Here is a 24,805-nt window from a genome sequence, read left to right as displayed (position 1 = left end):
CTTTTTTTCAATACACACTGAATCAAATGTCTACTCTCAGCTTTGCATGAGTGTTTAGTTCTGTCAAATTTAGTTAATTAATTTAATTTAAATTTAAATAACACTTTGTTTCAAAAATGACCACATTCATACCCAAGCTGTCAAACTGCAAATTATGGCGCCAAATCGCTTACAAAGTAAACACAAACACGTTCACAGGCGCTTCCTAAAGTTTGGTGTAAAATTTAGCGAAAAGTGCGTAGAATGGAAGGTGAAAATGGGAATGTAGTTGCTGAAGGCAAAGAAAATCAAGGCAATGTTGAGGAACAAGCATATCTACAGCTGATTCGCGATATTATCAGCAAAGGAAGCAAACGGCTCGATCGGACGGGCGTAGGCACTTTGTCCATTTTCGGCAGCCAGATGCGATTCAGTCTTCGCGACGGAGTCATACCGTTGTTAACAACGAAGAAGGTGTTTTTCCGAGGAGTTGCTGAAGAGCTGCTCTGGTTTATCAAGGGCTCAACGAATGCCAAGGAGCTGCAGGCTAAGGGAATCCGCATCTGGGATGGCAACAGCACCCGAGAGTATCTGGATTCGTGTGGCTTTACGGATCGCGAGGAAGGTAAGGGTTTCTATTCCTTTCGTGGTATTCGATAATAACACACGTTTCGAATACATTGCACATTGTAGGTGACTTAGGACCGGTTTACGGTTTCCAGTGGCGCCACTTTGGTGCAGCGTACAAAACATGCCACGACGATTACACAGGGCAGGGAATCGATCAGTTGGCAAAGGTGATCGACACGATCAAGAACAATCCGTACGATCGTCGTATCATTATGAGCGCTTGGAATCCTTCCGACATTCCCATCATGGCATTGCCACCGTGTCACTGTTTGGCACAGTTTTTCGTTGCTGATGGAGAACTCTCCTGCCAGATGTATCAGCGATCGGCCGATGTTGGATTGGGCGTGCCGTTCAACATCGCTAGCTATTCACTGCTGACCCACATGATCGCGCATGTCACTGGACTGAAGGTATAATTCCTTTCTGCTACAATGGTGATTTGCTAAATCATTGACAAATGTTTCCCTCGTTTTCAGGCAGGAGATTTTATTCATACTACCGGCGATACCCACATCTATCTGAATCATATCGATGCTCTTCGGGAACAAATCGAAAGAACGCCGGGGAAATTTCCGACCCTCGCAATCAAGCGTAAGGTGGAGTCGATCGATGATTTTACTTTTGCTGATTTTGAAATCATGAATTACAACCCCCAGTCAGCGATAAAAATGCAAATGGCTGTTTAAGCAAACTCGCGCTAGTCGTTGCATACCGTTTGTCATTTAAATTGCATTCCTTTGCTTATGCCAGCCACAAAGTTTACCTTTTTCAATCAACTCTATTAGTGTAGTCATGCAAAACGTATCAGTGTGCTGTACGATTCTATTATCACTTTCTCACTTCAATACATAAATATTATCACTTTCTTATAGTATTTGTTGGAGAAAAATATTAACACTACTGTTACCACTACCGACCGGCAAAGTCTTGGACAGTTCGTCTTTTCCGAGAGTCTGAATATTTCCTTTAAACATGAGACATTGAAGAAAGTTCATGGCATGTTGGCATAAATCCAACAGGAAATAAAAACAATGAATATATATGATTTTTAACTGGACTCGATCTCACAAAGTATTGGCTGCAATAGCAGATGAAGCGGCAGTAATTTAAAATTAAAAAGAAAGGAAAGGATATGTTTATGACTCTCTAAATTTTAGTACGAAAGCGATTGACTCTTTTGACTCCACTCACTGTTCACTGCTCAAAAAATAAGAAAAAACACGAAACATTTCGCACTTGGGACTCTTTAATTATCCCGCTAATGCAATTAACGGCCTATACTTTCACACACTGGAAGAATGCATTGCCATCAAGATGCAACACTTATAAAGCAATGCAATCAATCGAGCCAACGATAATGTGTAGAAAACATTTTCTTCTCATCGTGCTAAACCAAATTGTTAAGACGAGTTGTAGTGTTTGTCTCTTTTGCTACCATAAATAAATAGCGGATAACGCCAATCAATGTCATTGCTACGATAGAAGAAAATGTAAAAAAAAATATTTCTGGATTAACATACTCATAATAAACACAATATTTTACCTTTTTGGCATATAATCTGCCATAATTAAGTGTAAAATTATCGCTTAAGTCCAGGCAATGCCAAGCAAACTCATATTCTTTATTTTAACAGTTGTACGACGCATGTAATACGAAACTATGTCTTCAGTATTTGTTATGTATAGTTCTACTGCTTTTCATGAGCCGGTACACATTTACATCGCACCCCCAAAAAACCGGTGATGTCGTCGGACAGGAAATCGAAAATTACAAAGTTTCCCTTTTATCAGTTGCCGAATCAACAGCAGCATGTACGAGGCAGCAACGTACGCTTCTACCCCTATATCCATCTTTTAGGGCAGATAGATGAAATTTCCGTTCTATTTTGATTTCATCCTCCTCGTTGTAAGGCTAAAACTCTTCACCAAATAACTCGTTCTACTGAAATGCTTCACATTTGTCATTCAACATGTAAAACGTTGGCGATTCAAAGATACGTACAAAATCATTTATTTATGATGGGAATGCTTTCATACGTATGATTGATTCGTTCGTAGTGCGTATACCACGCCGGCTGGTTAGAATGGACCGGGCTCTAGAACAGTTGCGACTGCCCTTGAACCATGCCGAAGCAACCTTAATTTGCTTTTCATTGCAAGTGTACATAATAAATCATTGTTGTAGTTTTATCTCATAAATCTAACCTTTCTCCGTAGACATCGCTGGTCTGTCGCTGTCGTCCATTGTTTATTGAAAAATGTATTCAACGTAATTCGATTGTCAGAAAATGATGTAGCATTGTTGGAGACCCCTGCCTTGGTACAGTTATGTACAAGTTGCAAATCAAATGGAAACAAAATACCACTTTGGTAATTTGCTTATTGGATCAGTGCTCTGGATTGGATCTCATTGGATCGGCATCTGGTGTATATCAATAATTCTAACTCTGTTAAATGAGTACGTACGTAAGCTTTTGCTAAAATTTCAAACTCTTGAGTTAGCGTCAAAGTAGCTTGAATACTTGTTGATTGGTCGATTAAAGGTACACTCGCACCATGTTGCGTGTTATGCGTATTTCATGGAGAATTTCTAGTTCTTATCGACCTTTCACACGACAGGACTTTCGTTAAATTTCGTGATATAAATTAGTCCAACTACCTATTATTGTGGAGAAGATGGACAAGAGCAGCTGTTACAGTTCAAAGCCGCATCTCGCTACCATCTTTCCATCATAGAAGGATAAAATTAGAGAACGCTGTTAGAATGACAGTGATCAACATATCGAGTGAAAGTGGATGACAAACACTCAGGATTCCTGATGGTGCGCCAGTAAGATCAAATTTGAGAATCCTTGAAATGAAATTTGAGAAGCAGTAACCATTTTTACGGTTAATTTAAGAAACCATTCTATAGGTCAATGTTGATCAATATTGAAAAGATATTGGGTTAGACGTCCAGCAACCTCCTCTTCTTCCTTGGCACTACAACCTCAAGAGGTCTCGGCCTGCCATTTCTGGCTTTCTGTGACTTAGTTTTACCCGTAGTAAAGTAATCAGCCCTACGTGCGGGGAGGCAAAACTCAGGTCCTGCCGTGTGAAGATCGGCGCCGGTATCGGCTCGGCCACCGGACCGCCCCAACACCTCCAGCAACACTGCTAACAATCCCTGTTTTGTGGTGATGATGTACAAATACGTAACCATACCCTGGAAGTCGTCCATAACTTCACCTAGGTCAAAAACCACAACTGGTCATTATGCAGCCTAAGAAAAGTACTCGAAACACCTGTCGCGACAGAATCAACTGGACGATGCAGACATGATAGCAGTTCCAGTACTCACGTATCCCTGTGAGACAAATTCTATCCATAACAGACGAAATCCTCTTCTGCTCAAATACAACAACTTATTCTCTCGAAAGGACAATACAACAGAGTAGCAGCTACAATCATACGCTCTGGTGATGTCATGCGAATGACACCAGACGACCCAGCCCGTAAAGTATTTTCAGGCCGTCAACCAGAAAGGCTAGGCTATTCGGTTGGCAGACAACTCACTAGATTGTAAACGACATCGAGAACTTCTGCAACAGCCGATGGCCGCGATTTGATATGTGACTAAGCAATGCTCTTATACTGTGCTTAAGAGTCATTAAGACAAAAAGCCACGACAGGTGTCATATCAAAAATAAAATAAACTGCATACATACCTTTACAAGTACTCAATATAATCCTAATTGCGAATTGATAGCGCAAAATCACTGCACTTCAGCACTAGCAGCTTTTGTTTGGAAACTTTGGTGAGATACAATTGATAAAGCCTTGCCTTGCAGTTACACTTTTTACTTGCACGATGAAGATCAGCAGCTAATATACAAAGGATCAATGCCTACGGGCAGTTATACAAGCACTTCATTAACTTTCAGCAGGATTCTTTCGAGTATAAACTTTGGATAAGCTGATTTTAAACCTGATCAGCGAACTATGCGGAATGTTATTAGGTGGGATATTACGTTGTTTTGTAACTGTTTGTTTACTTTTTTTAATTTATCACACGTTTAACACACTTTGCAAAGCCGTCACACACTCCTATAAACTATGAGAACATTCATTGTTCTAAACTAACACTCACTGTAAAAAAAACATTAACGTTATTAAACTTTTTAAATTTTTCCATGTATAACTGAGGCTCAAAATTAAAAACCAATCAAAGTAAATCATTTTGAACATTATTGAACGTATTCAGCATACGTGTTTTTTTTTTTTGCGTAACTTGTTTAACGGCCGAGAGAAACAGCTCAACACGACCATTGAGCCCTCGTACCTAATACAATCTGTAATAATGAGTAATGAATAATGAATAATAATATAATACAATCAATAATAATGAGCACTCGTACCTAATACAATTCTAGCATAGAACTAGAAGGAAAAGTCAATTTCTTATCTGGAGACATTATTTAGCATTTTTATGGTGCAGTGATCGGTGATGACCTTATTTATGAAAAACTGGAGTTTCTAAATTACATTTTCATAAAAATAAAGCCATTCTTTTATGAATTCTATCAAGAACAACACTATTTCTATTCTTCAATCAATTTTAACTAAGCACTACAGTGGCTGGACGACTTACTATAGATCTTAAACACTGCGGAAGGTAACGGCGCTTTTCACAATTAAAGCCAGTAAATAAGACTGTACATTAAAAGATCCAGCATCACATACAAACCAGCCAAGAGTTACTGGAAAATATTGAATTACATAAGCCTGGCCCATTGTTGGCCAGTTGCACAGCTGTACAGCACGTTTGACATTGCAACACTTCTCAAACAAACATTATGTTCGCCTTTTTTCACACCGATTCGGACCGATTCTGCAATTTTCCGCTCAGCAGTATTCTCTCATTTTGCATTGTGTACAAATTAGATTTTAATTATTAATCATCCTACACTATACTGCTACTGCGGGTAGTGTCCAGTAGTGACGGCCTGTACTATACACCAGGAAAACCGCGGAAACTACCTCAAGCGAAACGGTCGGAGGACTGCAGTGCCTGAAGTACCGAAGTTTTCTTTGCCTTGTCCACACTTTCCGTGCCAACAATAGGTACCCCCCCGGTTTTGTTTGTGGTTGGTCGACCGCCTGAATAAGAAAAATCTAATCAACTTTGTTTCATTTTTCTTCAATTTCTTTCTCTCTCTCGCATTGACTCTCGCTCTCTCTCTCTCTTGTGTGTTTCCTATCTCACTCTTCTGTTATGAAATTCTGCTGATGTGAAGGGTAGCTCTAGCTCTTTCATTCTCGCTCTCTCAGTCACACCTTTTCTCGCTCTCTTTCGCTCCGCATTAGGAAAAAAGGCTCAGCAGCCCGCTTGTGCACAAGTAGGTTGCTTCGTCTCATTTTCTCGGTGGAATTTTTCACAGCAATCGGAAAATGTCTCATTACTGCATTACCGGAGATGTGCGCGTTGTTTGTCTATGACTGTATGCGAGTACGAGGAAGAGTTTTTAGATGGAAGCATATCTAAACCACAATTTTAGCAGGAATCCATTTCAACAGCCCACCCCGAGCCGGGTGTTAATTGGCTGTTGGAAAAAGTGAAACATTAAATTCATCATTGCAGACCATTCTTGAACGTAGCTTGCTGTACAAATTTTATCGGAAAGATATTCGCTTAAATAACTCTAGTATGCTTTTTTCCCGTTTTTTTTCAGAAAAACCACTGATTGCAAAACACCTTCCTTTGCCGCATTACGGTACACACTCCCTGTCACATAATACTTAACCTAAAAACCCGATCATAGTTCTACTTTACGGTCACCACGTCGCACTGCACACGAAGAATGTTACATTCTTTATTCTTTTTTCACCATTATCTACATTGAACAGTGTATTAGGTCGTCCTACAAAACCATTATATAATGGTGAAAAGCTTTTTCCACCTGGCTAGCCAAGCCAGCACCAAGAGCACTATTTTTCTTTTCACCCGTACCAGTATTAAACAGCCGTACACATGTTCTCGTGACTTCACCAGCGACTTATTTCGGAACCAAAAATCGAATCTTTTTTTTCGATTGACCCTCGCACATCGAACGCAAAAATTACCAACAACGAAAAAAAACGATGTCACTTGTAAAGCACCGTCCTTCACTATTCCGGCCACACACCGTGCACGGGGTGGCGGTACTACACCTTGCTCCCACAAAAGCTGATGTCCTTTTGAGCACGGGTTGCACGGATGACGAACTGAACTAGCTCCGCCCGAGAACGATTCCCGAACCGCTCACTAACACACACGCGCGCACACACACACACACGAAAATTGTGGAAAAACGAGCACGCTTCATCGAGAAGACTACCTTCTGTTTTCCACCGCATTCAGAAGTGTGCGTGTCAACGGTACGTAGTAGGCGAGAGAGAGCGCCACAGAAAAACTGCGCAGGATACAACGAATGCGTGACGTCAAGTACGAACGTACTCAGCAAGATGTGTTAAAATTCTCACTGGTCTCGTACATTTGGTTTTTGGAACGCCGGAAAATATTTGCGATTTTTTAATGCATTTATTTTTTTGACCTCCCTTAAGAATTGCGAACTATACTTAAATACCTTACTTTTATATGAAACACAGATTACATTATTGAATCTAACCCAATGCTAACTAATACCTTCAGAAGCACTCCAATACGAATGGTCCACAGGTCCTGTGCTCCTCGTGTGTCACTTGACGCATTTCATCCTTCAACTTCAATAAGGGGGACATACGTATACAGTCGTCGCTGCGTGCTTGTACGCTAATGCTAGGGAATGCAGGCAAACTGCCTGTCAGTCAACAAGCAAGCCAGGAAAGTGAATGCTACACGTAACTAACACTACCGTAGCCTAGTACTGGAGTACTTCGGCGCATATTATGACACACAGCAATGCGTTTGGTACAATTAATATGTTTTCCAGCTGGCCTTATTTCTTTTTATCCTTTCCAAAACTTACCAAACTGTGCACGACAACTTGCGGTCTTTCAACCCGATCGATCGGCGAAACTGTACAAATCTTTAGTATTTCAGTATGCACCGGCTATTGCTTGGACACCATCAATCCAAGCAACAGAAGCCTGTCAATGTAGACTGTAAGCGTGTGTGTGAGAGGTGGCGAAAGATGACTCATTGTTTCGGGTTTTCCTACCCTCCCCTAACACGCACTTTGAGAGCGGTGATAATGGCCAAACACTCGCATACAAACCACGCGAAGGGCAGCAACTCGGAAGGCTGCTTTTTTATGGCGGCTAGACGTACAACACAAACCAAAATGAAGTGGATACAATTTCAGTGTAACACGACCCTTCCTGGCAGGATACACAATTCAACAGTATTCAGTTGCATGCGGCCACGATAGAAGATGTCTCCAGTAAAGAAGCAATATAAGTGAGACAATTTAGAGGGCTTAATGCATTTAAGAAACGTTTTGCATAGACATGTAAATAGGGTAGAAATATGGTTGTAGTAAATGTCCCGTCAATCCTGGCAGTGAGGACCATACGCAGTTTGTCTAGTAAATTGCACTTTTAATAATTCAAATCTCACCTGAAGACCACCGATCTGTAACGTAGCGGCAGGAAAGGTCATGCCGGTCATTTAATGGCATACTAAACATATTAGTACCACTATTAACCTGAACAGTCAGTTCAGAACATCAGGGAAACAATCCAGATGGGATTCGATGCCCAGGTCTGTCTTCTGAAACACTGACGAAATTACCTGCAGGTGCACTAGATTGCCCTTAGTAACAATGATACACCGACCCATTTTGTTCGCCATAATCTCCTTCTCCTTAGTTTTTGGCTTCCCACATTTAATTTTACCCTGAACTGGACTGCCAGTCCTGTCAGTACTAAGTTGAATATTGTTAAGTCCTTGACGCAGACTTATATAATATCCTATATATATCCAGACCTATGCTACACGTTTGATAATACTCAGACCTAAAATACCGTATTCTACAAATGCTATCAAAATTTTTCTTTTTATTTAACTGTAGCTGTGTAGTCCTACGGACGCTCAGTGAACAATTATCAGGATGAACTACTTTCGATGGTCACGACGTTGTGTAGTTTTATCTATTTTATCTGTACAAATTTGAAAAGTTCCCGATGAATTCGATGGTCTTATTGGTCAATACTGTGTGTAAGACGACTGTTCATTACATTTATTAAAGGATAATAAAAACATTTATAATTTCCATCAAAATGTTAACTAAAGTCACGTCCTTTTACCTCGAAAACACTTACTCTTATATTATTTTCATAGTTTTGTCCTAGCTCAATTGTTTTGGGTATATCCCTCCAAGATGGTCTAGATGCAATATACGATTTATTTATTTAAACGATCGTATTGTTGATCCTACCGAGTTAAAGCTCACTCCAACTCCCGGCTTCATTAAATTAATGAAGCAATGACCTTGTTTATAAAACGATTTTAAATATATTGAAACCCTCAAAATGCGACAAAAAAATGCAAAAATCAATGTTTTCACATGGCATGGGGTTGCGTTAAATTGAGCAATTAACTCTGTTCCAATGTTGGTTTTACCAGCAAATCGTGTGACCACCTCAGAGATAGCCTCACGCAACACTTAAACATCGATTTAAAAAATTAGGCTTAATCCCTTTTTGTTCGAATACTTTTTCTTTTGTACCTCATTCCCCCTTGCAGTGTATGATTACTATATTTTCAGTGATTTGATAGAGGTGGAGTTTTGAGCACCTGGTACAGTGGTCGCCACTTAATTTGTTGTATGGAAAAGGAAAATATACAAACTTCACTGGTTCAATCGCTCCAAAAGGATTCACGCTGGGCGTATTCGTATGCATAATTAAGTAGACCAAATACCGAAACCTCAAACAAAGGCGGGAGAAAGAAGTAATCAGAGCACGAGCAAGAATCAGCGCAGTAAGAATCGTAATGGTCCAGTGAGAATTCGGCCCAGCGGCTCACCGCTAGTCGAACCGGAAACTACGTAGACATAAAGCTCAATTAAAATGGCTGCTAGTAGTGGCGGCTTTTAGCTTCTCCAGAGCACACACACACACGCACAGCACTCGTATTTGATTAACAGACTACGGTGAACTTGCAGGTTGCTGGACTGGACCAAGGTTGGCGCCTTGGTGTGTGGGACCTGCGTTAGGATGAATGCTCAGTAACGCGCCCGAAGGAAGCAGTAAAATAAAGACAGAGAAACCAGGTGCAATATTGTTCCTTGCGAGATGTGTGCAGTCATGCCATTTAGCGCCAAATAAGAAGAACTCACTCAGGTTAAAGAAATTCGGAGCAATTACTGCGGTAAACAAGGGCTATAACAGTAAGCTCTAATCCGTTGCATTTATTCTCATATCAGTCGCACCAATCTGACTGGCCCTGACACCTGAAAGCACCATGACGCCTTAATCCCCATTGCCTTTTCGTCAAAGCGATCTGAGCAGGAGCAGGTGGGCATTTTGTTTTTGGTCAAGTTGCATCAACTGTTATCAGTATTCGCAACACCAGGAATAAACTTCTGTGCTGAGGTTTGTTTTGTAATAGTTATTCGTTTTGACCAACCGACCATACCATAAATCAGGATAACAAAACAGACCCGTTCATTCTCTTTCTGGAGGATCTTCCAAGATCGGGAAGTTTTATAATAAATCAGCTCATACTCATAATCCCATCTCCACTTCCATCTGGCTACCATCAATTTGCAAAACGTGTTTCAATGCGACGTTTAATGCATTAACAAATAGCTCTCGCAGGCACAGCAGTACGCCACAAACTCTAAACTCGTCGTACTCATTTTTAGGTAGGTTAGAACCTTGGTGGTAGGCAAGCGATATTAGAACCAGCCGCGTTCCACAGCATATCAACAGGGTGGGCCCCCGTTCCGAGCGCCACCAATAGCATCCGGACCACAGGACTCCGAAACAAATCACTCCTACTGATGACGCAGAAGGCCAGACCTCTCGATTCACGCATCCGAGCGAAAGACGAGAAATACAATATTGTACAATTTTGTTTTCAGTTTCAGCGCCTGCATATTTATTCATCCCGCAAGAGAGAGAGAGAGAGACAGCAAGTTCCAACCAGCTTTAAGTTGGCTAAGAAATGCAAGTGAAAAACAACGCAGGCAAGAATCACAAACATATCTCCAGCCAGCAGACGAACGCACTGGAACACGGTGGCCGTGGTTCCGAAATGGAGACATTTGGGACATGTCATAAGAAAGTCGCAGAAAGTCCTAGTTTGCGTGAAAGGACACCTCCCTAAGGGGAAAGGAAATTTGCTGCCTCCCACAGTGTACAGCGTGTGTGTGTGTGTGTATGTCTCAGGCAGCCAGCCGACAGGCACCGCGTGGTCGATGTTTCTATTTCATGAATATATTTATTTCTTGCCCGAGCTGGCAACTTACTGCAGGGCGGTGTGGTTTAGGTTTAGGAGACTACTTAAGGCAGCAAAACATACATATCCGGCCAACAGGCTCCAAGCATCGTTGTAATGAAAATGGTGTGCTCCTGTGTGTACCACCACGGTTTGCTAATACATTAAGCGGCGATGTAGTTCGGCGTTTGGTAGCAGCGGGTCTTGTTTTTTGTTGGCTTCAACAGTTGCACTCATTTGGTTTCCAGAGACCTGTAAACCTGTTGGTTGGGGTTGGTCCCACTTTGATAAATGTTTCCCCATTTTCTAATCGAATGCCACTTGAATCTCAATCTATCGATTTGTGGTACGGCCAGCAGCCGAATAAAAATGGAAGAACATAATCGAGGCTTGTGATTTCCTTGCCCCAAGATTTTGCACCAAGCTGAACGATGGTGGACGAATGCAAACGTGAAGCTGCTCGCGATGCCTTGCCCGGTGTTTTTGGGACTATTACGGTGATTTCATTTAAATTTTATACATCCTCACTGAATGCTGCAGCATGGCAAACCGCTCACAGGTTTGGAAACGGTACGGAGGCTGTACCTTTTACCTGTTAACCTCCAGTAGCACGAGCTTTCAACAACCAACAACCTCGGGCATTTGGACAAATGCCAGTCGTACAAATGGAAACCAGTACGCGCTGATGCTGCATTCGCTTCGGTTAATAATAGCGACCGAACTTTGCTCGTACCGGGGCTGTTGAAATATTCTACGGACGTGTGTTGGCCGGGTGGTTTGAAATTGGAAGCAAAGCGAAAATTCTGATTCGTTCTGAAACCTGGTGGCTGGTTGGCACTGGAATTCTGTGAAAATTAGAAGTGGAGCAGGTTGATGAGAATTTATTGGTGGTGATAATTTCTCACCCCGAATTCACCTGAAGCTTGCCAAATGTGATAAAGTGTCGAGTACGTTTTCCCCCTTAGTATCGATTGCGCTAGGAACAAAATTCAAAATAAACCCACCCTTCGACGGCAATTGGCAGTATTACATTTTCATTATAATGTAACAACCCTTTACTTATCGCACTTTGCTACAAACAAACGCACAAACAATATCGATTCCCTTGATCCGCCACTTTCACCGTGACCCAATAAACTGTCCCGGAGCATTTTAATAGCGAAGAAAGAACCTCCACTGCTGATACCCTAGAGAAAAGCGTGACGGGACGAATGACTTCAGATAAATAAAAATAGTCTACAGCGGCGTCGTCGGAAACCATGCAAACGCTCTCGGCAACCACTACGAGCAGGACAATGTTGCTCATAACGTCGCAGCAGCAGCAGCAACACCAGCAGTATGGTAGGGATACAATTTTTCATTACAAAAATCTCGGCTTAACGGTGCAGCAGTTAGTGCAATCTTGTACAAGACGTATAACGGCCGCCGTCTATCGCTGCGTGATACTTTGTCAAGCTTGGATTGCTTTCGGTGTCAGACATGGCTGGCTACAAGCTGGCCAATGATCCAGTCACTGCAGCAATAACGTAACCCATATAACCGCGTCCAATAGCAGATGGAGATTTTGGTTTTATATAACAATTGCTAAGATACTGCTAATGCTAGGAAAATTTATAACAATGTATGTAAAATAGATATTAAAGGCCGTTCCAAATATCATATAAAACATAAAACGATAAACTGGAGAGCTACTAAATGCCTTTACAATTGTATCTAGAAAAACTATTTCTGCAGCAGTTCTCACAAGCAGCATTCCCTTCGAAAGACAAACAGCGAAGCGAAGGCTTGCGCCAGTACATAGAATATTAAAATCGATTCGACCCTTATAACGACCCCTCTCTAGCATAGAACGATACAACAAGTTCCTTTTGACTTCATCATCATCTACCCACTCAGCGGTAGGAACCGTTCGAATGGCAGCTATAAGAAAACGCGAGAAGCTTTTTTGCGCATAACCACTGCTGGTAAGACTCGGCTCGAATAAAGGGCAAAGCAGCACGCGGTGCATTTGAAATATACATGAAGGAAAGGCATTCACTACGGGCGATTCAGGGTAAAAGAAAGGAGCAATATGCTGCTAACCACGGAAAGCAGCTTCTTTGAAACAGGATCGATCGTCTCGAAGGAAATCGTCCATTTGCCGTAGTATTATACAAGCGCTGAAGAAAAGGCCGGTTGATTAATTTCAATCATAAAAGGATTTAAATTTTATTGCATAAACAAAATGTTTGGCATCACGTATTAAAGTTCATCTCAACAAAAGCCAAATTTGACTTTGAAAGAAAAATTTAAATAAATACAACAAATATGAATTCATTCCTGATCATGCATACTTATATAAACTCATTGGTTTGTTCCAAAAACACCTGTCTATACTATTTTCTTTTACAACATTTCAAAACCTTGCGAAGATGGATGTGAATGATGTTCGGGTAAGTTGAAGAGAGTAAAATCTCTACAAAAAAAATATTATTGCATATTGAAACACACTATTGAAAATAAGTTCTCTCCAGGGAAACTATTCCTGCTTGTAACATCTGTCACGGTCCGGTAGCGGAGGCGATAGAGGCGCCGGTCGTGCCACGGCAGGACCGCAGTTCAAATCCCATTCATACTACCACCCCGTACGCAGGACTGACTTTCCAAGCCTTGACCGTTCGAGGTGGTGGGGTCAAAAAAAAAGAGGACCTGTCGGGGCGAAGGTCCAAGTTTTGGACAGTAAAGAACATTTGCATGCATCTACTTAGTGTACTTATACTAAGATCCGCCGCTGGTGATCTCACTTTGGTGCAGCGAAATCGTCTCTCCAAGATGGTGTCGCCCGGTGGAAGAGGCGACAGTGGGGCCGGTAATTTACACAGCAGGACTAGGGTTTAACCCCGGAAGGGATTTGAAACCCTTGCGGATCGCTCCCCCGTAGTGAGGACCGACTAACCAAATACATGGTATCAATAACTAAGAAATGGCAGCCATGACCTACAAGAGGTCGTTAAACCAAGAAGAAGAAAAAGGTTAGGGGCTGCTCATGTCATGCGATTGACACCGGAAGGCCAATCCTTTTAAGCCGAATAAGATGTGTGGTAGAGTATTTCCAAATTGAAACAGAGTGTTCGCGTTGATGCATCCGCTTATCCGGTCGGGATAATGGATTGGCAGACGACGGCACTAGCCGGCAAGCAGTAACGAGGATTTTTGCAGCAGACCAAGACCACGTAGCGGTGGCATCGTATGATAAGAAAGTAATTTACTTTTGTTTACACATGGCTAATTGTTAAAAATTTTCTCTGCAAAACAACAAGTTTAAAAAAATATTATACAAACCAAACTTTATGGCAAACTGGCAAAAAACTGTGGGACGAATTCAAAAGTATATAGGAAAGGGTCAAATAGGCTCGGTACGATACCAAACATATGATGGACACCGTCCCGAAACCATTGGTTGGCGTAAAAAAAAAACTTCTAATCGGTCTATCACTTAACAGGACCGGTAACAAATCCCATCCGGACCTCATCCCACTTATTGTACATACGCCAAGGACGACAAACCCGTCTCAAAGATAGTAATGAAATGTATAAGAACACTCTTACCGTTTGTAGTCCTCAACTAATCGTTACTTCCGGCAGATGGTGGTGCGAGGCAGAAGAACACTAATCTACCATGACCGCTCAGGAACTGCTAATCACACACCGACTTCTAATCTAAAAAAAACCTCAATTCTCACACACTCAACTGCTTTCACACACTAATGCACTAGCTAAACTCAGCATCAGTTACGCTTGCGACCCAGTGCGTTTTTGCACTTTTGCAGGCAGATAAAGAAAAACAGTCTCCGGCGGGCAAAATATCTTCGCAAATCCATTCAACAAAACTTAAACTGACCACCCACAGACACCCCCGTTAAGAGACGATCGTTCTCCTTTGACAATTTGGGAAAAACAACAATGTACCAAGGAGCCGACGCGAGCTAAAGGATGTTTCGTCTTTCGGCGCGGGCATGCGCATTTTTCGTCCCATGACAACAACATCCCAATTACATTCAAACGAAAGGGAAAAAAACCCATTTGCTCTTCCATTGGTCTCATCCAAGCGGCAAACTTGTTGTAATTGTCAACCGTTTTTAAACGAACCGTTGCACAACAAAGCCTCATGTTTAGCGTCCCGAAGCTGTTTGAAGCTTTGTGGCGTTTATCAGTATTGATAGATAGCAGAGGGGAAAAAACAGTAGTGCGTTCGAAAGTGCGCCTCAAGTATATAGGCTATCAGACAATTTTTTTTTTGTTTCGTTGTTCTCATCAAACATCATCTTTGAAACGCGTGACATTATCGTGCTATTAGATAAGATTTCATTCGAAACGGGTTATTGAAAATATTTCACGAGGACGCGTGCCGTCAGTTTACGAGGGAGCAATTCAGACAGCAGACGCTACCAGCTAGTAAAGCCATGGCAAACAACTATAAGCAAGGTGACCAAACAGCTGAGGGACGCGCATCAGATAATACTGACGTATCGGCGAAAGACATAGTGAGTGTTTAGTGAGCAGCCGGGCGCGCTAGCCGGCAACGAAAATCTAATCTGTTTTCCATTCACTTCCCGCTTCAGTTTCAAAGTATCAAGGGCCTGAATCTGAACAGCTATGCAACTCGCAAATCGATAGCGCAGGGTATGCTCGACCTGGCGCTACTCACAGCCAATGCGTCGCAATTGAAGTACATTCTGACCGTTGGAGCAACGCATCAGTTTTATCACTTTCTGCTCGTTTTGATCATTGTGTCGATTTCATTGCAGGTGGGTGAAATGATATAATAACCATTATGGTGCCAGGGATGTTGATGAAGTGTTTCTTTTTTCTCATGCGCCACAGCTATGTCAAGCACTGCTCATCATCGTGCTGGCCGTTGTTTTCGACATCAATAAGGTGGAAGAGCAGAAACGGTCCGATATCGTGAACAACGTGCTCATTGCCTTTACCGTGATCAGTGTCGTAGTGAATGTGATAATAAGTGCGTTCGATATGAAATCTCAGTCGGATGTTTTAAAACAAAGTTAAGCTATGTGGATTGAAGCTGCGTGAGTTTCACCACAAACTACTAATAAAAACTAATTATTGTACAATGTTGAAAAAATTGCTATGATAAGATAGGAAATGTTATTGGTTATGCATTTTAATCGCAAATGATAACGTATACATTGCTTAAAACAATTGACAGACAGAAAATTCAAGTGTTATCAGTTGAAAGGGGGCAGCTATTACCAAAACGGCCGAAAAACAACATTCGAAGATTGGTTCACGCTTAAATATAAAGTGAAGAAATTGGAAATGGTTGAGTATTCAAAAGTATTCAAACATCTTCTCACGACTGGAAAAGGGCGAAAATGAGTATCCGGTATTACCGGATTGAACGGTAAGGAGTAGTCATATCGACTTGATCCATCGGGAAAGTCATCGGTACAACTTTTCATCCAGAAAGGGGTCTCGATCGCTGTATTCGATCAAATTTGGAATCTGATTGCAACTGAAGGACCTACTATCCAGCCTCAGGTAAGCTAAGTCAAGGAAACCAGTAGCGTAGGACCTCTTTATGTTGTAGACAAAAAAGAAGAAAATATTTTGGAAAAACACACTGTATACTCTAATTTGCCACTAGCATTTACCAGTATCACAAGCAGTGAGTTAGTAAATTTAGGCCGATATCAACCGTCCAAGTTGAAGTGTCATACTGCCTACGGCAAAGTTCCCAATAGTCGATGGTGGTCCTCGTTCCGCAGGACGTATGTTTAACATATCTGCTTTCATGGCTTTATCTTTGTGAAACTATGATGCAGGTGCCATTCTATTCGTCTAAACGATGAAGAATATCCAGGATATTTTTATTTAAAAAAAATCAAAGTCCATGTCTGAGGGGTTATCATCCATGTGACGAATACTCATAAAATGGATGGCTTACGGCGCTTGTAAATAGGCGCTATATCTGTAAGTCGGTAGGTGCGTCGAGAGTATTCCCAAGCAACCACGACAGACACAATTATTTGTGTTAAAATATATTGTTTCCAATCGTTGTGTAGTCAAAACCGAGAAGTTCGAGTTGGAAAACTCGTTGTAACTTGAAGGAGCAATAAAGCAACCAACACGAACATGTTAAAAAATAATAATTCAGAATTATATGCGCATTTAATTCAATATCTCGTGTATTCTGGATAGTTACATTAAATTACTTTGAAAATATATATTTGAAAAGGCCTTTTAAATATTCTCATTTCAACCGTCATTCCGTGTCGTTATTTTGAAGAAACGTCAAGTGGAACATTTTTTTAAAGTGACAAGTTGATAGCTTGCGAAGCAGCCCTGAGCCTGTGTTTACAGTGCGGCAACAACAAAAGGAGCAACAATAAGCATTGCGTTACCAACCAAGCATCCAACAATAAGCATTGCATTACGAAAGAAACGTAATTCGTCAGCTTTTCGGTGATCTTCATTGAACGAACACCATGTTAACTAAAAGAACTGCCCCTCGAAACGTGTCCCACCGTTCGAGCAACATCGAACCACCCAAGAGCACGCGAAAGATGCTTACCATTGCGGAAAAGGTGAAATTGCTCGACATGCTCAAGCAGGGCAAAACATACGCTGCCGTTGGCCGTTGTTTCGGCATCAATGAATCCTCGGTTCGCTACATAAAAAAGGACGAAAGTAACATACGAGCAACGGCAACAGTGTCCGCGAGCAAAACAACGAAGCGAGTGGTCACACCTCGTAACCGAAACATTATACAGATGGAAGCGCAATTAATTTCATGGATATCGAAAAGAAAGGAAAACAATGCTGCACTTACTACCAAAATAATTTGCAGGGAGGCAAGAACCATATTCCACAAGATTGCATCCGCGAACGACGGCAAACCACCGACAGAGCCAAGACCAGCCCGGTTTAGTGCTAGCAATGGATGGTATGAAAAGTTTCAGAAACGGCATGGATTAAGAAACCTTCTTTACAGCACAACACAACCGGCTGCTTCGCTAGAGCCGAAAAAAGGCAAAATATGGGAGCTAATTGACAGCAGCACCGACGACGATGATTGTGAACCGGTCGATATGCCCGTAAAGGCTAATGGTAACGAAAAGCATCAGAAAAACGGAAAACCAACCGAAGATGAGGTTGATATAACGCTAAGCCACCTAACAACGCTGGTAACGTTAACAAAAGAAATACAACGCATGGCTCAGGATTGGGATCCCCAGGAAACTCGTTCGTCGCAATTCGCCAGTGTAGTACAAAACGCCTTATCAGTTTACGAATCGTTACTAGAAGAAAAGAATGGAGTGAGTCAGGCAGGGTCTAGGAAAAAACTTAACTTTCGAGAACGGAAACATTGTGCCAGTATTACCAAAACTCGAACGAAGACTTCACCAATGTGCTAGGCGTTAAATATACGGATCACCTAAATTAAACACACTATGTCAGTTTTATATCACTTCATGCCAAAAACGTACTGCCAACATAATATTGTTTTTAGTTAATCGAGGTTTAAAAACTTTTCTCGATTAAGCACCATTAGCTGCCTCCCAAATATTTCAACCTTTCTGCACTGGTTCTATCTTTCTTTCTATGTCAATTTGGTCCCAACGATCGAAATGATTCGTTTGTCAGTCTCCGTTCGCATGACTCATACACTCGAAAGCAACTGAAATTAGTTGTCGATCGTGTTTCAACTGGATAGTGGAGTACTGCAATCCCTTCGTGGGAAGTTGCAATCATACAGTGGAATGTCGTAATCGGTTAGGAGAAATATTCAACTCAGTTGTGAAACTTTGCAGTTAGCTGTAAAATTTCTGCCGAACATTTGGTTCAATCCTATCATACTCTAAAAAACTCAAAATGTCATTGAATCGCTAGTTTACCACACATTGTAACGCACATTTAAACCGGTTGTTTTCTAGCATATATGGAAAATGTTACTTAAACTCCTAAATTCTTAATAAATAACGTTATCGTAGAAAACAGCTACCATGTTACATTCAAATTATAAGTAACACACACCCGTGCACCCTGGTAAAATAGTCTTTTGTCATCTTGCGATTAAGAGAAATACATACGGTTGCACTAACATATCAATTTTATAAAAAAAAAATTAAATAAATTACCTTGGATAATGCATCGTAATGACACAGCATACAATTTGCGAAACGCAAAAACACACACGGCTCACACTAGTTCGTAGTCCTTCCGAATGGCCCATGCACAGGCATAAGCTCCAGCTGATCCGAAAGACGCTTCTGTTCCTCGGTTAATCGATACACCTCATCTCGTTCCTGTTTGGTCAGCTGTCGGCGTTTCAGCCGCGCCGCAATCACTTTTTGATATGTGTCCATTATCTAAAATTATACCCAAATACAGCGGCACAGTTAGATAACGTACGGAGGCAGCTAAACCAACGTCAAAATTGATGATGGTCACCTCCTGATCAACCCGATCCAACTTTCGTTTGACCTCAATCCGCTTCATTTCGTCCTTTGCCATTGATTGTAGTTTACGAATCTCGTTCGAATTGTATTCCGCAATCACTGCCAGCTCCGTGCGCACGCGATTAATTTCGGAAAGTATTTCATCGTCCTGCTGACTTTTCGGCATATCGTCTGCGTCCAGTATGCCCTGCTCGATAAGCTCCCGGCGAAGCCTTCGCTCGATGCTGATTCCATTTTTCAGCAAAGAAACGGCACTGCGGGCGTGATTGCTGTGTGTAACGTCGGAGCTACTGTTGCTGTTCTCGTTGCTGCTACAGTCGGGATGCAGGTTCTCTTCCATCAGTGCCGACACAAGCCGTTGCGTCAGTGGACCCGTGATTCCTTCTCCCCTGAAACGGAACGGACGTCGCAAGAGAATGCATCATTATCATTCATCTGGAAATCGGATAGCAGATAGAAACTTACATTATCTTCTCCTTTTTGCTAACATCGCCATTGGTCAGGGTTTTGGATTTCGATTTGGACCCAACCGAATTAGCTACACCATCCTGCTCCTCTTTGATGTCATCCGCTGCCCACTGGGTGCTGTAATGCGGGCCCAGCTCGGGTATGGGCGGAATCAGTGGACCGGAGTATTCCTCTAGCAGATCGTCCAAAAGCTTTAAATCTTCATGCGAAATCGGCATACAGTACGGTTCGACCGAAAGCCAAAATTTGTTGGGCGTATCATTCTTCGGCACGATCGGCTTCGAACTGTCACTGCTTAGGTGCTGTAGATGATGGTTTTGTGGCAGGAAAGGGACCGCATCCATGCTATCGTCCGTATGTTGTGACGGTGCCGGGGATGGTGGCACGAGCGTGGATGAATGTTTCATCTTCGATAGCTTCATCTGATGCCCGAACAACTTGCCGGCGCTTTCGCGCAATTTCTGTTTTTCCTCCAAGCGTTTCCGCTTGCCCGGCGACGAAGGTGCCCGCTCCAAATGCTTTCCTTTGCGTTCGCGACGCTCGTCCGCTTTGTCGATCGTTTCCAGTTCCGCCTTCAGCACACGCGATCGCAACGCAACGGTCGACAATAGCAGCTCCAGCTCCAGCTGAATTGTGTCCAAATCTTCAGCCGGTATCGATTCTTCCGTGGTATTCGCTAGCGCTAAAAAGAGAAGAAAAACAGAGAAAACACAGGTAACAGGGCTATTTATTAAACGACTTACAGCCCACAACCTACCTGCCGTATACTTTGGCAACACCTTCGAGTTGTCTAGCGTTTTAATGTGCGGAAATAGCACGGTTTGATCCGGCGAGCTGGGCGATGGGATGCTGCCGACCAGTGACGGTTTTACCGGTGGAAGCTTACTGCATCCTGGGCCGACGACACCAGCACTGCCAGGAACAGCTGATGAAGATGATGATGATGCTGATCCGGCCGACACATGTCCCCCATGACCGGAAGGGAAACTGGCCCGACTTTTCGATGACAATGAAATGCGCTTCATCAAACCTTTGTCCGTCATGATTGCGTGCACGAAAATATCAACTACTACTCAATTTGTTTACAAAACGAGCAACGCAAACACCAAACTACTTCACAATTGTTGTTCTGACACAGCCCTCACTAACACTATCGCACTGTCGGGTTTTGGGTCGAAACGATGTCAGTGTATGTATGGAACTGGGCGTCCTGCAGCACGTAGTATTTTCTCTATTCGTTTAATAGCTTACGGACCTATTCGCACATCGATTCACTTTTCGGTGCACCCGTTGTGTTCACCCGTTTGCCAAACGAATCTGTTTCTATTTCAACCATCTAGGTACATTCGATCGAGTCACCCAAGCTGCGGACATTTTCTGCTGAACATAACCGTAGCTGTCAAACCACAGCAAAGCCGTTACATTAAGTAGGGGCATGTGGCAGTGTTGCCAGATGTTCATGTTTTCGCCGTGCGACATTCTTCAGCAAAAATCGTCTGTTTCCGGGGCATTTTTTTTACAAATTTATAAAGTTGTTTGAATTAAATATCAATACCAAACTAATAATTTTGTGCTGACTGTCAATTGATCAAGCAAAACGAGCACTGTCAATTACCCATGAGAAGGAAGAGTATTATCGATAGGAATTGGGAACCAAAAAAAACCCGCACTACGGATGCTAATGAGCATTCATTAAACGAAAACTGATTGTCTGCCGCGATCATAAGAATGAGCACACCTCTCAGCAGCAGTAGCAGTACACATTCCTTAGCACGTTTTTATTTCTTACATATCAAGTCGAAAGCTTCAAGTACAGCAAGCTCGCTTCGATTTAATGCTTATCTCTTGCCTTTTTTCATGTTTCGTTTCTTAATGTACACGGTTTTTGCCCCTGCATCGCTTACAAATCTGATTAAAAATTGTACTTAAGCCTGCCGATCACGAGCGACCAACTTTAGTATTACGCTGATTCTGCAAAACAAAAAATATCAATCTGTCTCTACATGTGCTCCTTACATACATAATATATGCATTGCCGACGATTATGCGCTATCGAATGCGAGGAGACGCAACCTAGCGAGAACATTATGCGGAACAAGAACGGAAAAAAGCGGCCCGAAGGCCAACATAGCGTTTCGGGAAACAATATTTTACAAGTTCCGTTTAACGGCGTAATATTATGGAATTCGGAAAGGCACGACCAGATTCTCCGTGTGGATCACTTTTATCTCCGACACAGCCACATTTGCCTTTTGGACCATGCTTTTGATCTGAAAACAAAAATCATGATTGCCGGGTTGGTCAGTACATTCCGATGCTGGTATCGGATTTGGTCTACATACCATCGCCAGATCATCCGCAGCTATCGGTACGGAAGCCAACACCGGCTCGGGATTGGGTATATCCTTTAGCAGACTGGCGCTGTCTGCCTGGTTCGGGTGGTTCACGTTGCTCCACTGCTGCTGAAGCCGCTGCGTGTACAGTTTGATCCGATCGTTGTATTCGCTAGCTTCCAGCTTTTGCGTATCCATTGCTGCCACATCTATGATATTCCTACAAAACACAATATCAAGAGCGGTTTCAACAGAGCTTATAGAGGCGTGCAACGGCACAGTGTATCGATGTCGTACTCAGACGTTTCTTGTAAAATTTTTGCCAACGCTGACTGTTCATCCTTTTTGGGCACTGAATTGGGATACTCCTGCGTGAATGTGTCATTGTCTCGACGCACCGCGGGACTATTACTGACCGGATCGGCTAGCAGATGAGTGCGTTCGCTAGGTTCGTTACCCTACGGCAAAATTAACATTGGGCGGTTAGTACCGAGCATCACCCGAGCAATACGACACTACATACGCAGCGCACTGCATACGACACTTACCTGCGAGGAAGAATCTTCTTGGCAGGAGAAACATCTGGAGGCGTAACTCCACAGCGATCGTACACATTCCATAATTGAGCTCTTCTGTTTTTGTTCCCCGGATTTCTGATCACTGCCTTTACAAGCAGAGGTTTTGTTCGTATTTCGTGTGTGGGACGGTCGCTGCGGACTCAAAACACTGATGAAAATAATCGAAGAGTGATAACCATTTCAATGAACAACAAGTAACGTTGCTCTGACACAGGCCGTCATCCTGCCGTGTTTTGTTTTGATATGAGAAGTTAAGTAGCATCTACACGTGCAAAGCCAACTGCCGAGATTCAGCAGAGACAGCGAAATGTCAAATATCTGTTATTTTCTGATTTACGCATTCAAAGTTCACGTTATTCGGGGACGATTTCGGATTTTTTTTTTCATGTTATGCTAGCAATCCTATAATGGCGTACTTCTGATCAAAATTTGTTTTTAATAAGACTAAATACATCATTCACCATATGTTTGGCTATGGTGACTTGCCTAACTTGCCTCATACTAGAGCCCTCAAAAATTTATCTTATTTTGCTTTGACTGATTCATATCTTTGTTGATATTTTATCGTCTTACGGAAAGACTCCTGCAATCGTATGCCAAATCCAACTTGGTCGATTTCCCACAATGTAAGAATACTTTCTTCTTTCTACGCATTTCAGGAAAAAGATGCACATGAGAAGTTCGGTTTGATACGTCCACTTTTTTTTATTACATATGACAATCGGTTTGGCGCTGATGATCTTAACATTATTTTCTATATACATTTTAACGTTCGACTGCGACACGTTTCCCCTATCAATAATATTAAAACAATCTTTGTAACTTCATTGGAGTCGAGATCAAGGAATCTTAAAAATCGTCCACTGCTGGTGAACTACGTCTAGCCCAGTTGAACAATAACGACAAAACTTATCCTTTCCGTAATACATGTTGTAGTCCTGAAAAGGACTGTTGTTGGGCACAAAAATGATATGAGAGCCTCTCTGAGTGATGTTTACTTCTTTGCAGCTGCAGCCTTCTTCGCGGCCGCAGGCTTCTTCTTCGCCGGAGCAGCAGCCTTCTTCGGTTTGGGCGTCTTTGGCTTCGGTGCTCCCGTCTTCTTCGATGGCTTGGTGGCCTTCTGTTTCGGTGCTGCAGCTGGCTTCTTGGTAGCTTTCTTCGCTGTACCAGCCTTGGCCGCCACTGCCGCTGTTTTCGGTTTCTTGGCCACAGCTGTCGCCGCCTTCGGCTTCTTGGCGCCTTCCGCCTTCTTCGCCACCGGCTTCTTCTTCTTTTCACCAGCAGCCTTCTTGGTCACTGCCTTCTTCTTCTTCTCTCCTGCTGCGGCCGGCTTCTTCTTCTGTACCGTAGCCTTCTTCTTCTTCTCCACGACAGGCTTCTTGGCCTCGGCCGACAGCTTGAACGAGCCCGACGCTCCGACACCCTTGGTCTGCACCAGCTTGCCACTGGTCACGCCCGTCTTCAGCGCCTTCTTGATGAACGGTCCCAGCTTGGCCACGTCCACCTTGTAGTTGGCCGCCAGATACTTCTTGATGGCCTGCAGCGACGAGCCGTTGCGCTCCTTCAACGCCTTGATGGCGGCCAGAATCATCGTGTTCACCGGAGGGTGCGTTGCTGGCTTCTTCGGCTTCTTCGGTCCTGCGCCGGCCTTGGCTTTCTTAGGAGTCTTGGCCACGGCAGCCGGAGCTGCAGCTACTGGAACTTCCGCCACTGTATCTGCCATTGTTCTTTCTGATGCTGCACACTTTCCTTGACACACGGTCCGCTTTGTTTTGATTCGGGTTTGGTGGTTTGTTTTGTTTTGTTTTGACTTGATTCGCGATCTCACTCACACTGCTGTAACTCGACCCTTCGCTTCATTGCTGGGTGACTCGATTTATCCGTCACAAAACACCACGACCTGCACCCTAACGTTCACTGTCATGGCGTCGCTGTATGGCAATTTTAAAATTA

General features: G+C 42.7%; 7 protein-coding genes across 17 annotated transcripts in view; 3 read left to right on the top strand and 4 right to left on the bottom strand.

Annotated features, from left to right (window-relative positions):
* The window catches only part of LOC118508083 (protein Fe65 homolog), a 36,338-nt gene extending 21,328 nt beyond the window's left edge, over positions 1–15,010 (bottom strand). For 3 of the 11 annotated variants that reach the window (XM_036047550.1, XM_036047553.1, XM_036047555.1), the window contains exons 1-2: positions 6,599–6,839; positions 4,317–4,737 (exon numbers count right to left, since the gene is read on the bottom strand). The gene's annotated coding sequence lies outside the window, so the exon portion shown is untranslated. Of the gene's footprint in view, positions 1–4,316; positions 4,738–6,598; positions 6,855–14,599 lie in introns of those variants that run through there. The other 8 variants (XM_036047546.1, XM_036047556.1, XM_036047548.1 and 5 more) reach the window with 7 other exon arrangements.
* Positions 150–2,221, top strand: LOC118508088 (thymidylate synthase). Its single transcript, XM_036047567.1, has 3 exons — positions 150–604; positions 673–1,019; positions 1,086–2,221. Exons 1-3 carry the CDS (start codon positions 244–246, stop codon positions 1,293–1,295), a joined length of 918 nt encoding a protein of 305 aa, XP_035903460.1. The 5' UTR covers positions 150–243; the 3' UTR covers positions 1,296–2,221.
* A 365-nt stretch (positions 15,011–15,375) lies between the features above and the next one.
* On the top strand, positions 15,376–16,331 carry LOC118508095 (ninjurin-2-like). The gene is made up of 3 exons (XM_036047577.1): positions 15,376–15,534; positions 15,613–15,798; positions 15,875–16,331. The coding sequence occupies exons 1-3, from the start codon at positions 15,454–15,456 to the stop codon at positions 16,058–16,060; spliced, it is 453 nt and encodes a 150-aa protein (XP_035903470.1). The 5' UTR covers positions 15,376–15,453; the 3' UTR covers positions 16,061–16,331.
* Positions 16,297–19,171, top strand: LOC118508087. Its single transcript, XM_036047565.1, has 2 exons — positions 16,297–16,415; positions 16,478–19,171. The coding sequence occupies exon 2, from the start codon at positions 17,500–17,502 to the stop codon at positions 18,427–18,429; it is 930 nt and encodes a 309-aa protein (XP_035903458.1). The 5' UTR covers positions 16,297–16,415; positions 16,478–17,499; the 3' UTR covers positions 18,430–19,171.
* Positions 19,108–21,352, bottom strand: LOC118508084 (transcriptional adapter 3). Its single transcript, XM_036047559.1, has 4 exons — positions 20,699–21,352; positions 19,939–20,623; positions 19,466–19,862; positions 19,108–19,383 (listed from the first exon to the last, which is right to left on the bottom strand). Exons 1-4 carry the CDS (start codon positions 20,982–20,984, stop codon positions 19,219–19,221), a joined length of 1,533 nt encoding a protein of 510 aa, XP_035903452.1. The 5' UTR covers positions 20,985–21,352; the 3' UTR covers positions 19,108–19,218.
* Positions 21,353–21,651: 299 nt separating this feature from the next.
* LOC118508093 lies at positions 21,652–23,092 on the bottom strand. The gene is made up of 4 exons (XM_036047572.1): positions 22,823–23,092; positions 22,572–22,732; positions 22,284–22,494; positions 21,652–22,211 (listed from the first exon to the last, which is right to left on the bottom strand). The coding sequence occupies exons 1-4, from the start codon at positions 22,892–22,894 to the stop codon at positions 22,119–22,121; spliced, it is 537 nt and encodes a 178-aa protein (XP_035903465.1). The 5' UTR covers positions 22,895–23,092; the 3' UTR covers positions 21,652–22,118.
* Positions 23,093–23,532: 440 nt separating this feature from the next.
* Positions 23,533–24,692, bottom strand: LOC118508090 (histone H1-like). The gene has a single exon (XM_036047569.1). The coding sequence runs from the start codon at positions 24,573–24,575 to the stop codon at positions 23,847–23,849; it is 729 nt and encodes a 242-aa protein (XP_035903462.1). The 5' UTR covers positions 24,576–24,692; the 3' UTR covers positions 23,533–23,846.
* Between the last annotated feature and the right edge of the window lie 113 nt (positions 24,693–24,805).

Source organism: Anopheles stephensi, chromosome 2 (assembly GCF_013141755.1).
Source record: "Anopheles stephensi strain Indian chromosome 2, UCI_ANSTEP_V1.0, whole genome shotgun sequence".
Classification (NCBI taxonomy): Eukaryota; Metazoa; Arthropoda; class Insecta; order Diptera; family Culicidae; genus Anopheles; species Anopheles stephensi.
This window is presented reverse-complemented; position numbering and strand designations above follow the sequence as displayed.